At 37.5% G+C, this 13,824-nt stretch overlaps 1 protein-coding gene and 1 long non-coding RNA gene across 4 annotated transcripts in view; one reads left to right on the top strand and one right to left on the bottom strand.

Annotated features, from left to right (window-relative positions):
- Positions 1-12,644, bottom strand: part of QPCT (glutaminyl-peptide cyclotransferase) — a 153,214-nt gene extending 140,570 nt beyond the window's left edge. The window contains exons 1-2 of one of the 3 annotated variants that reach the window (XM_075203332.1): positions 12,584-12,644; positions 7,488-7,675 (exon numbers count right to left, since the gene is read on the bottom strand). Coding sequence is in view for 2 of the 3 variants with exons in the window: in XM_075203333.1 (XP_075059434.1) it covers positions 7,488-7,637 (150 nt within the window). In the remaining variant the exon portion in view is untranslated. The remainder of the gene's footprint in view (positions 1-7,487; positions 7,676-12,583) is intronic. The other 2 variants (XM_075203333.1, XM_075203330.1) reach the window with 2 other exon arrangements.
- LOC142144456 (uncharacterized) lies at positions 7,773-11,710 on the top strand. Its single transcript, XR_012689716.1, has 3 exons — positions 7,773-7,797; positions 8,498-8,527; positions 11,141-11,710. It is a non-coding gene; the product is annotated as an uncharacterized LOC142144456 (long non-coding RNA).
- Positions 12,645-13,824: the final 1,180 nt, after the last annotated feature.

Raw genomic sequence — 13,824 nt, forward strand, 5'->3', positions numbered from 1 at the left:
GAACCGAGACTCCTGGCTGCACCCATCACACTGCAAGAAGACGCTGGTCACACTGGACACATAACCTAGATCTTTGTGATAACAGAGATATAAGACCTGTTTGCCCACAACAAACTGCAGTATTTCAAACATGTATGTTGCAGCATAACACTAGTGTTTGTGTATGGGCATTATACCCACTACTCATTATCACTGTGGTATTGATCATATTGATAGGATGGAACTGGTATATGTCATGTATGTTCAGAAAAGATATAGAGATTACAGCAGAGGCATGAAGAAAAGATACTTTTTGAATAAACAGGGGCAGAAGTGCTGATATCTGTACTCGGTCCCAGGTGAATGGTGAAAGACCCTTGCTTTCTCACAAGAGACTGTACAAAATTAGTCTGGGCTGCGTTAGATGTCACCATTTCAGGCCTTAACATTTTTTACCTTTTATATATATTATTAAAAGGAGGGAGATTGTGAGAGCATTTCTAGGTACTCAATGATGATGGTAATAATGATATGTGAAGGAGTTAAAAATCTTGGTATTTGCCTTAAAAATACATTCAGTGTAATCACCAGCTCCAGCCTTGAACTATCTCAAAGACCCCGGATGGAGGCCTAGGACATGGGATAATGGATGATGAGGACATTGGGAGTACTGGCTCCAGTGAAAATTGATAAGAACCCATAATAGTGACATGAAGAGAACTAACTAGCTTTGTCAGAAGATTTATATTTACTCAGGAAAATATCAATCATGTGTTTCTGCTCTATAACCAGATCAAAAGTTTTTTCATGTATAAATGTATGCCAGAAATAAACGAGCACAGTTCAGTATACATCTTGACATTGGCATGTCTGTGTCTTGATTACTGATCTCCTGGTTAAACAGCATCTTATCTCACTGATATCTGAAGGGACTTGATAAAGGAGAGGTAAAATTACCCTAACATTACGTGGGGGCTCGAATAGCCGGGATCTCGGACAACCTATACAGATGACAAATAACGCTTGCAGCACCAGCTAGAATCACGGACAGCTCAAACCCGTATGGTGAGTAAATTCAGCTGTGATTTTTCCACTGATTTACTCTCTGTCCAGCATTCTTGTTGTGTGTCTAAAAGCTGTTCATCTGTATATGGTAAGAGAGATTTCCTGAACCCAGATATCTGTGTAAGAGCATAAAAAGCGCTTACTATATGGTTGAATTTAATATATGTCAAAAGTACTCACGATTGTAGTTTAATAATTAATTTGGTTGTTGTTCAGACTGTTCATGTGCTGTTATACTTACAAAGCATTCTGATGATACTGTTCTACACTGGAAGCTGTAATTGATAGAACTGTTTTTGAATGTGTTGTGGATGCAAAGCAATATTATTGTATGCTAAATGTGCATTTAAATAAGGATATATATTGCAGCAAAATATAAGGTATTTTTTGGTCTCAAGTGTTACTATATTGGCAAGTTAATCACATACCCTTTGAAGGGAAGCCTATCTGTCTGTACAGTATAAAGAAATTACCACCTGGGTTACATAATGAAATTGTAAAAAGGATATTCTGGTGATTATGAAATAAGAAAGCAAAAATGGTTACAGCTGCAACAGAGATTTGCACAATTGTTATTATTGTTGTTTGTTTTTTGATTATATTTCTTTGTATGGTATGCAAATATTTTTCAGCCAGAATAGAAGGAATTAAGAGGTTTTTGAACGGTGGTATTGAGGTATAATTCTCTGTAAAATACAGATAACTGCTATAAGAGTGCATGCGGTAAAGCAACCCAACAGTACAGTATATTCAGAAATTGATCAATTCTGAATACTAGGGTGCACAGGGCTAGCAGGGTTGTTGGGTTATAAAACCCAACAAAGGTACAGGAATACAGAGAAGTAAAGAAATTTCTAAAAAAATAAATAATCGAGTACTGGCTCCAGTGAAATTTGATAAGAACCCATAAAAGTGACATGAAGAGAACTAACTAGCTTTGTCAGAAGATTTATATTTACTCAGGAAAATATCAATCATGTGTTTCTGCTCTATAACCAGATCAAAAGTTTTTTCATGTATAAATGTATGCCAGAAATAAACGAGCACAGTTCAGTATACATCTTGACATTGGCATGTCTGTGTCTTGATTACTGATCTCCTGGTTAACCAGCATCTTATCTCACTGATATCTGAAGGGACTTGATAAAGGAGAGGTAAAATTACCCTAACATATGTTATTTACATGTTAACCTAAGTTATCAGTCTGAATTCATATGAATATGAGATCCATCTACCATGTTGCTATCGATTCGTTATGTCTGACTATTGTGTCTATCTGAATCACCATGACGACATGTCACTTCCGGAATAGCGTTTGTACGTGTATCACTTATCACTTATCAGTGCCTACTGTTTTCATCCTCCCTTCTGAGTGCCACCACTAGTTGTGTACTATGTGGAAAGGTATATCTTGCATTGTGCATTAACCTGTAGGTCCCGATATCGATTACTTTCGATTTGCATAGTAACGATACGTCACTTCCGGTATAACGAATCGTATCAATATCTTTATTGTTTGTTTTATTTTCATCTTTCATGCTGCAGATTGTTTTTGGTTTTGTCTTATGATACATTTTCGATGTTCTTACATTTATATTTATTTTCACTTCATATCAGAATAGATTGTGTCCGGACGTGGCCACCATCTTGGATTGGTCACATCCGGTATAAATAGCTAGAAGTTTTAAGCCAGTCTTATCTCCTTGACAAAGACCCCTCGCTGGTCGAAACGCGTCCGAGTGATAAGACTGACATTTTTGAAAGTGTGATTGGCGATACAGTTATCACTGGTTTGAAGACTTATGAACAGAAGGTTCCACCCGGGATTTTGACATCTGACTTCTGCACAATATGCTTTGAATGTTTGATTTCCAGTACGAGCAATCACACTTCATTTATATTTATATTTATTTTTATATATAAAAGGAAAGCTTTGTTTTAATGTGTTATTTTAATAAAACTTAGAAACCTTTACAAACGTTATTACACTATAGTCTGTTTGCTTTCCTTTGTCTCACTATCAAATATTATCGGATGTGAGAATCGTTTGGAGGACTTTAATAAGGTGGAAAAGTGGTGATATTCCAAAGATCTGCTTGACATCCAGAGGATTCCGCTGGATATCCTATATGCTGAGAACATCAGGATCTCTGGTAGGAATCCATTTGTATTATTTTCCACGGAAGGTGATGGGAAGGGCTCAATCACTTTGAAAGAGACTACATCTATGTCACAGAAATAATCACCCTACTATAAGAACTGAATTGTGATTATGGATTGCTGTTAACCATTTGTTTTCTATGGGAACTTTTATGCGCTGAATGTCCTAATGTTTGGTTATTATTAACCATTTCAGATTGTATTACCTGAGTTTAGGATTTTGGCTGCATTTAGGATCATATAGCGCCTTAGTAGTGGTTGTTTAATATTAGTATTTATTGCAGTCTACCCTTATCCCACCTATTGTGCTCACCCTAATACACCCTTGCTGCTGTTCCAATCGTCACTGAGTCACACTGTGATGGGGCCACACCACACACCATCATTGGCTGGACACATTTTCCAGCCCATCCAATAAAATTTTAATTGGCACAACTATAATTGGTGGTCATTTCAGAGCCATACACTGAGCAAGGTCATGGCGATGGCAAGAGATTCTGGTATTGTGGCAGCAAAACAGCCCCAAACCATGACACTGCTACTGTAATATATTTGGGATAAGGTTCTTATGTAGGAATGCAGTATTTGGTTTTCTTCAAACCTAACGCTTCTCATGTAAGCCAAAAAGTTCTATTTGAAACTCATCCATCCACGTATCATTCTTCCAATAATCTCCTGGCTCCTCCAGCTGGTCTTCAGCAAACTTTAAATGAGCAGAAATATCTTCTTGGAGAATAGTGGCTATCCCCTTGCTATCCTCCTTTGCACACTATTTTTGTTTGGTGTTTGACTTTTTGTAACCTTTTCCGACCCTGATGAGCATTGACAACTCTATTTCTGAGATTCTCAGAAAGGATGGCATGTGTTCACAAATCTGTGTGTCAAAAACCAGTCTTTGGTAGTGAAAAGTCAGGTTAATTCTTTTTAAAAAGGGCAGGGTAGCCAAAACACACATCTTATTGTCATCTCATTGATTGACTCTTGACTCTAAATATCCTCTTAACTGAACTGATAGTCCTAGAGGTTCACAAAATATTTCCAACAAAGAAATTTAAGGTATCATTTTTAATTAATGAAAACATATATCCTTTTCTGTGTTATTTGATTTATTGAGTTCTCTTTATCTATTTGTATGAATTACATGAAGATCTGAACACATTTATGCAGAAATTCATAAAATTCTAAAGGGTTCACAAACATTATAGCACCACTGTATCTTTGCACCAACCAGAACATATTTTGTTTGAAAACATTCTTCAAATGCAACCTTTCAAGCAAGAATGGAATTAACTTTTGTAATCCATCATGATGCCCCATTGGGGCTTTTACATGAATTATGGTCGGAAGTTTAGTGTTAGAGGGCAAGACGGTGTTGCAATCACAGAAGAACTACATCTCCCAAAATCCCTCAAGGGGAATGGAAAGAAACTGTTACAGCAGATGGGCAGAACAAGCTGAAGAAAAAAAGGACAGCTAGGAATGGGGAGTGAAAAGCAGGAACATTGTGCCTGTTGAGAGCGAGAAAATATGATCAACACTAAAATATCATATAAATGTTCAAATAATGTATCACTTCCATTGGGGAAGAAATAATAATAATAATAATAATAATAATAATAAAAATAGGGGTCACCGGTCTATTACATTCAGTTTTAAGCAATATAAAGATTGAAGCTAATACATACAAGTGAGAATAGTACAATTTCAAATACATTAGTAAGTGTAAACTACTAACATCAGATCCAGAACACCGGAAAAGCATCATTCACAGTCCACCAAAAGTGCAATTAACTTTAGTTGTCCGGGTCCCCAACGATTCAAGTGCACCAATGTTAGTTACTGAACTTACGTTTGATCTTTATAAATATGTATTATAAAATGTTAATTGTATTAGCTATTTGGGTATAACTGTTAATTGTACTGTAAGAATAAAATCACTATGTCAGTACTGTAACTTATTAAAATTATTATATTATTTTTAGGAGGATAAAGATCACATTATATGCACACAATTGCAGAATCATACAGTCCATTTATTAGGACAGTCCATTCAGAGAAGAGTGTATAGATCTAATTTATATTGCATTGTATGTATTTAATCCATGTAACTAATTTAGGGGCGCGCTTTAATACCGTTAGTACAATAATATTAATTAGAGATGCTCAGGCTCGGTTCAGGAACCGAGCCTGAGCATCCGGGAACCGAACACACCCGAACTGAGCAGATCCGAGTACCAAGCCATCTTGGCACGGTACTTTTGCGCACTCTCGGAATAGAAAACGAGGCAAACGGATCTCGGAAGATTTGGATTCCATAAGTACCGCCCTCCACGGCGATCCATTTCACAGAGAGACACAGAAGGGGTAGCACAGTTCTTGGCAGTCTCTAGTGCAGTTGGGCAGCGTCATAGGTACAATAGAAAGAGGAGGGTAGCAGTGTTCTTCAAAGTCTCTAATGACATTCAGGAGAGCTCCATTGCTAATTGTCATTGCTGAAATACAAATAATAGGTCTGGCAGGCTTGGTTTTCTAAATCTGCAGTCACATTGTACTGTGTTATATAGGTAAAACACATAGAGGAGAGCTCCATTGCTAATTGCACAACTTTTCTTTACTGACACTACTGTGTGGCAATGTTTCCTGTGCTAGGAACTGCTGATTGTTTGTGTCATTGCTCTGTCGCTTAGCATCCAGCGAGGTCGCTGCAGTCTTTGTTTGAAAGTGTATGAAAATAATATTGTGACATGTGAGATGGTCAAAATTGACTGCAAATGACTTGAAATTAGTGTTATTGAGGGTAATAATAATGCAGGGGGGGGGGGCAAAAATATGTGATTTTAGCAAAAAAAAATAATAGGGATTTTAGAAAAAAAATATCGGGATCCAAAACCAAAACACGCAAGGGAGGTTTTGCCAGAACGAAAACAAAACACAAAGTTAATCCAGATCCAAAACCAAAACCAGAACATGGGGGAACATCTCTAATTTTAATATAAAAATCAGCGCTGAAATTACCGTAGCATCGGGTAGCACTGCGCAGCTATTACTGTAGTAACTGTATTCGTGCCTGGCCCACGGGGTAATTGAATCTCCCCTTAGTATTGCCTGTTTACAGTATTTCATGCATGTCACTATTGCTATCGTTTATAAATACTTTGTTGAATAATAGAAACATTCATTTAAAAAAAAAAGGAAGTTAAATGTTTCCCCTCCCATTTTGTGTGGTTTGTTGAGGGTGTTCAATGTATAACATTTGGGCAGGGATTCTTCCCAAGTCAACCCCTGGTGGAAGCATTTTTCCTCCTACATCCCATAGACTTCAGTAGGACACAAGACTCATGCAGTGTATTGAAGAAGGTGAGGAAAATAAATACTGATCTGTCCGTATACTCTTGCACCAACACATGGATCAGTGACATAATGTAAAAGATAAAAAATAAAAAATGTTTCCCACAAGAACACAGTGAGGGTGATTGAATTAGCCACGAGGTTCCATAGTAACCTTGTGGGTATGTTACAGCGTAATGTTGTATGTAATGATCTTCACTTATTTTTGCTCGCACTTCATAGAAGTGGAAACAAAATTTTACGAGTTTTCATTACCGTAACTGCCATTAGGCACACAGAAAAATAGCTGTGAGGTTCTGTAGTAACCAGCCCTAATGGATAATAACTGTTAAAATAAGCAGCTATTAGATGCATTTTGCAATGATTTATTATGATCACAAATCATTCTGATTCCTTTTTTTAAAAAAAATAAAAGGTTCCAAAAGTCACAAGTAATCTATTTAGTAATATAACTGTATGAAACATTCCATATTAACCACAGTACAAAATAGTATTCATATTAGGTTAATTTAAATTAAAACCATCACTCTTGGGTACTGTCAATATTATTCTGCTACTATAAACAATATGCAGTTTCTGACAATGGCAATATAAATGTGGTACTGAAACATGAAACTATTTGAAGTGTGTTAAACGCATTAAAACATGAAGACAAAAACAGAAACAGAAAATACATTACATTAAAGCAGTATGATGAGATAAATTAATCAAAATAGAATACATTGCCACGTGCCGATTGATGTTATCACTATTGCAGTAGATACTTTCAAAAATCGATCAAATTTTAAATGAAATTCGTTTTAATCCAACAGGATGTGGTTTATCGTTATAGATGCGAATAACACGCCATGCAAATTTTGAGCCTGAGGTAAGACTGTAATTTGTATACATATATGTATCCCATATTACTGTACAATAAGTAGAAATGTACCTACTTTTTCTGTTGTCCACTGAGTGTTTCCGTTCTGCCCAGTGACAAGACTGAGGAGACCAGACAGGTACAGTATCCCCACAAGGCAGGCAGTCATGGCTCTGCTCTTCATCCTGCTCTCCATGTGTATGGGATCAGAGACAGCGTTTCTCATTCAGCATTCCTCTCCCCCACTGGTTGTAATATCCCACCCTGCAGGAGGGAAGAAGTCATAGGTAGGCGGAGAAACAAATATATGATCCTGTAGGCGTGGGTTGGGTATGTTTGCTAAATAACAAATGTAGTCAAATGAAGACATCTGGGACGTCATCTTGGTATGTAAATTAATGTGGGATCTGGGAAGAAATTTGAACTCCTGAATGTTTGTAATATACATCAGCAACTTTTTAAAGACACCACTTGTAGACCTTTTAAAATTGGAAAAAACGCACACTATTTGATAAATAAAGAATACTTTAGAAGAACTTACCCTTTTGCTAAAAGCTCCAGCGAAACACTGTTTCTACATTTTGTTGTCAATGTACCATGGAAATATTGTGTATCACCATCCGAAGACACTGCCCTTAGAATGATTGTGGAAATCTTACAAGGTGCTATGCTACGTTATTCCCGTGTTCACACAAAAATAAAGAAGATTTATGTGACAGGCGCACCCGGCAGAAAAGTAATTTTGAAAAAATGGCCACCCGAGGTATGGAACAGTAAGGACACCTAGCCGAGACTAGTTAGCAGTGACACATTTTGTCAATGGTCGTTCTTTTTGTAGTTTGTTGTCAGCCAAGCATGAAAATATAATCTATTATTTTTCAGGATCAAAACTGGTGTTATGGCTAAAACGGTGTAGAAAAGCATACCATTTGTGGCAGCAGATAAGATAAATATATATGGTCATTTTCGTTTCGTTTATTTTATGTACCCATTGCTTATGCTTGTTTTTGCCTGTGCTATACATTTTGTAGTAGGGTTGGATGGTACAAAACAAACACATTAAGAACATTTCCCATTGAATTACAGATATTTCCCTTTGGATTGAAATAAGATATGGTTTGTATTTTGTTAAGTACATATTGTTTTGGACTACAAGTTTTTCCCTTTGGTTTAAAATAAAATCTGACATGGTATTGGGGAGCATTTTATTTAATTAAACTTGATATTTTATAAATGTATCCATGTTTTATTTACTTTTCTACACTATATTTGTATGATGACAGGGAGTTTAGGGACCCCTTAATATTAAGGACCATTGAGGTGGCAAATTTGCCACTCCAGGGGTTACAATATTTCTAACTACCAAGTACCCACCATCTCTCAGGAGTGAGTGCTGTGAAGAGCCCCAGTGCTTTTCATGACAGGTTTTCTCTCCAGGAGGTGAGAGCAGGAAAGCTGCAGTGAGGGATCTTCAGATGGCATTAGCCATTGCGGACAAGTTCAGTAAAGCTACGGTTTTCTGAACTTGATAATATTGCCCAGACCGCAGTCCCGATTGAGTATTATGGGACTGTGGTTAATGTAGTAATTTGCCTAATGCAGGAGATATTGCTGATTTCTCATGCATTAGGCTTTTCTTAAGTGAAGATTTTATTAAAAATATCTAAACCTTGTGAAAAAAGCAGTTAGTTACAGCATGGCCCCATAGCGGGTAGATCATCTTTACTTATATAGCTCCACCAATACTTTACAGAGAATATTTGTTAGTAACAATGACAAATATAGAAGCTTAGGTTCATTGGCTGCTGACAAAATTAACCTTAGTTTGTGTGTGTTTAGGACTGTAGACTCTACCACTATGTCTTTGGAGTGTGGGAGGAAACTGTAGCACCCAGAGGAAACCCACTCAAACATGGGGAGAACATGTAAACTCCACACAGATAGGGCCCTGGTTGGGAATCAAACTCATTACCCTGGTGCTATGAGGCAGAAATGCTAACCACTGAGCCATCAAGTTGCCTAAAGATCAGACCCTTTACATTAATAAATGTTCAACTAAACCCAAAAAAAATTCCACCAATGCTTTGTTAAATAGAAAAGTGTGTCAGAATAATTCCAACTTCCTCCAGTATAAATAGCTGAATTAATACCCCAGAATTCTTAGATTGTGCCTAAATAGAGGATGATATGGTGGAAAGTGTTAGTTACACTTGTGCTAGCATCAATGGTCATGCTTGTGTGTATACCAACCAATATGCATTCTGTAAAGCACTTTTTTTGTTTTCTTGCAAGCTAATCAATTAGACTGTGACTTTTTCCTGACCGATGCAAGATATAAGAACATCATCCTCCTTAGTAGCTGTCTGCAAATGTGCCTTTAGGAAAGATAATAATTGTAGGTGCAGTGTGAAGATACCGGGTATATCTGGCCCAGTGCTACCCAGTACCTTCTAGGATTCGTATGGTCACTCAGGCAAAATGCAGTTATAAAAATACAACAGTATATTTATTGTCATACAAACAACACTAGAATATTATGTACACACAGTAAATAAATGCCGGGCAGATTTACCACATTATCTGTCCCTTACCCCAATAACTTAAGGAGTTATAGTCACCTGCTGTCCAGACTTCACAACCCATGGATCCCTCTCAGCTGCATATATAGACTCTACTTAGAGAACGACAACTCAAAAGCTAGATCTTGCACCTTCATGAATGAAATCCCAGCATGAACACCCTTCCCCCCTGGAGTCGCTCCTTATATCTCAGGTCTAATTTCCACAGTCTTTCTCCTCCCTATGCAACCCCCTGGGTCTATTCTTCTAAACCATTGGTCAGTGCTGGACTAGGGGGGGTTGGAGAGGGCAGTGAAGATGAGCTGTTCTTCCAGAGAACCGCCCCTGTTAGAAGGCCTGTCTGTACTAGCCTGGTGTGAACAATGGACACTAATTAGTTTTCCTACTCCAGCACATGGCAACCTGATCCCTACCCATAATCCCCCTGGCTTCACTTTAAAGACAATGAATAGCAACCTTACCAAGTCATCAATATACAATACACAATATACATATGTACACTGAACTACAATGTCCCCTTAGCCACATGTAATTGGACAATGCAGTTATAGTCTGGTGAGCTGGGGAACAAACGCATGGGCTATAAAAAGTACTATAATCCACATTATGTGAGAAATGAGAAACTGAATGCTCACAGGGTTATCACACTCATTTCGTCACATACAGTAAGAGCGTTAAATGACTAATCTGTATTGTATGAGATTCCTTACAATACTTGTAGTAGGTATGTCGAATTCTGGTCAAGACCTGGGGGTAAATGTATTAATGTCCGGATTCTTCAACTCCGGCGTGTTCAGCGTCTTCGGTGATTAAATTTAAAGCGGCACTGCATTGTAATGGGAAGTTTCTCTTTACCATGCAGCGCCGCTTTAAATTTAATCGCCAAAGACGCTGAACACGCCGGAGTTGAAGAATCCGGACATTAATACATTTACCCCCTGGACTAGTTATAAACCTCTTTCTATAACCTTCATCAAAACTGATGAGTAGATTTAAAGCACGTTGTAAAAATCACGTACAGTGGAAGTCATGGGCAGGGTTTTACACTGCCTGTTTTATTTGAGTTGGAGACATGAGAGAGGAATAACCTTTACATTCTTCTGAGCAACAGAATGTTACATTTTGGTCTTAAAGCATCTCTCCTATTTAGGGTGAAAAATTCACCATCGCCATGGTCCCATTCATGACAGCCATTTTTTCCCAGGGCTCAGAGGCTTTTCTCACTGCGCCGATGAAAACTATTGCTGTGTGACACTGAGGAGGGAGATATGAAAGGAAGGAGAAATCAGAAGCCACAACCACAAGAGGTTTTAAAAGTGGTGAACTTAAAAGGTTTCAGGAGAAGGTGCCAGTGCATCTTTACAAGAGCTATTTATTTCAGACTGAACGTCAAGAAGCAAATCCAAGTCAAGAAGCAAGGGATCATTGAGCTTGCAGTCATTTCCATACTGTCAAGTATTCCAATTTCAAATATTGAGTATAGTGATAAACAAAAGAATATGAAGAATTATGGCTTTTATAAATTATAGGAAAATAAATATACTGTTCAAATATTTTCCTTGTGTTAAACATTCGACTGGGAACTACTCCATTATGGTAGCTTTAGGTAATAGTTAGAGTCTAGAATCATTTCTATTAAGAGGAATATCTGCTCTCTTAGCATTCACCAAAAACATTTTTTTTGTAAATAGGGACTGCACTCAATCCATACAGTTTTTAAGTAACCTTCAATAAAAGATTAATCTTTAACCTTATATTGTTAGATTGAATATACAATTTTCGTGCACTATAAAATGTGTTCTGATTCAAATTTAATTTATTTTTTTTAATCTTTTTCAAATATTAACACTATTTTATGTTTTCCAGAAACATAAGAGATACAAACAAGTAAATAAACAGAATTACTCCAGACTTTTGGCTATTACTGTGTCATTTTAAGCTTCACAATAAAGTAGTATAATGTTAGGCAGAATTGACAATCCAAAATCAAGTAATTGCTAATACATTTTCAGTGCAGTAGCAATATTTAATAAATATTAAATACTAGTTATTTTAAGACATATACTCAAGTCTCATGGTCAGTCCATTTCAATGTCTTAAGTATGAGCTTGCATATTATTCCTTCCTTGTCTTTCCTTTTTGCCTCTCATAATTGCTAATTTTGTTATCTACTTCATTGAATTGAAGCCGAGTTGCATCTGGTTACCATGGAAACATCTTGTCCAAGTGCAGAAAAACAGGCTCAAACCACAGAGCAGATATTCATTGATATAGAAAACTGCCAGTTTATTTAACACCTTCAGTATTGATAGGGGGGGCATCTACTCACTCACAACAGAGCTCTTTATTATGTAATATTTTGCTAGTATAATCAACATGCAGACGTATTGAAAAATATTTCATAATTTAAAAACTACTAAGAATCCACACTAAAGTAGGTAATGCCGACAGAAAAAGTCAGTACGAAAAAATATGTCTGCTGTAGGAAATGATTTTCTGCACATGGATGTGTGATGCCAGAGAAGATGTGTGTGTGTGTGGGGGGGGGGGGGGGGGACGGGCTCACAGGTAAGTATCATGAGACTTAAATTACCTTTAGTATGAAGAATAACCTCTCATTCTCTGGATCTACAATGAAGTACTCCCCTACGACAGAGAGGCAGTGTTTCCCCAAGCCGATTAAAAACGGACTGAAAACCAACATGCAATTTAATGTAATGAATAGCAGTAATTTATTTAACAGCTCACCTGAAAGAGCAAGAGGGTGTTCTGTTTAAATGCCCCAGTGTACACTAATACAGTAATAATTTTCCCCTCTCCTATGTTACTATTTACTGGAGATCAAATAAAACACTCACTCAAGGTTACTGTGTTACTTAATGTCTTTGGTAAAGCCAACTATTATAAGTTAAATATTACTAGTCACAGACTGTGAAGATACGTGGTTCTCAAATTATTCAGACACAGTATTAGAGGAAAAATAGAAGGATGATTTATTCTGCAGTACAAGATTAAATACAGCATGGCCCCTTAACGATAACAGGTCCAACAGGTGAGGAAATCAGTTAAAATAAATCCAGTGAGATAGCTTCCACAGCACATTTCTGGCAGATCATCATCTCTTGGCCAAAATTAGTCACATATGTGTCCAGCTCCCAGTGTAGCCTCTTTTATCACCTCATAATCCCACATTGGGCACTGCCTGCCAAGGGGAGTTGCAAAAGGTCTCGATCTGTGGCTTCTCACAATATCCAGCACCCTCCCCTACCTCCCCAGGTGTCTTCCCTCAGGTGACCCTTGCTGGGTCCGGCTCCTGGCTGCCTGTAGAGCTCACTATTGGACAATAGGAAGCAAACAGAAATAACTGGTAGCTTATTTCACTCAACTCCTGAGTGTTCCCTGTGGGGGTGTAATTTAACACCTGAAGTACTTTTCCAAGGAGATGTTATAGTTCCATCACTGATACTTCCTGATAACAACATGGCTAAAAAGTGCAGTTCAGGTATGGATTAGATAAAAGGGTTTTGACCCCATACATTATGCCGTTGCTTTACATTCCTCCCCCCACATTTTAGTCCATGTACCCTGTGGTGAGAGAGACTGGCTGAACATCTCCAGGGGTGCAACGAGACTTGGAGTCTGGTTCCTACTGATGGGACAGGCCATCCGTGTTTCCGTGAGCTTTACCCTTTTGTGAGAGATGGAAAAGTTATACAGTTGTAAGCAGTGGTGGGATTCAAAAAAATTAACAACAGGTTCTATGTTCTAATGACCATTTTAACTATACCAAAAGATAAACCGAAAGGTAGTCTAACAATTCACGCATTAAATACT

Source organism: Mixophyes fleayi, chromosome 3, assembly GCF_038048845.1.
Source record: "Mixophyes fleayi isolate aMixFle1 chromosome 3, aMixFle1.hap1, whole genome shotgun sequence".
Taxonomy (NCBI): Eukaryota; Metazoa; Chordata; class Amphibia; order Anura; family Limnodynastidae; genus Mixophyes; species Mixophyes fleayi.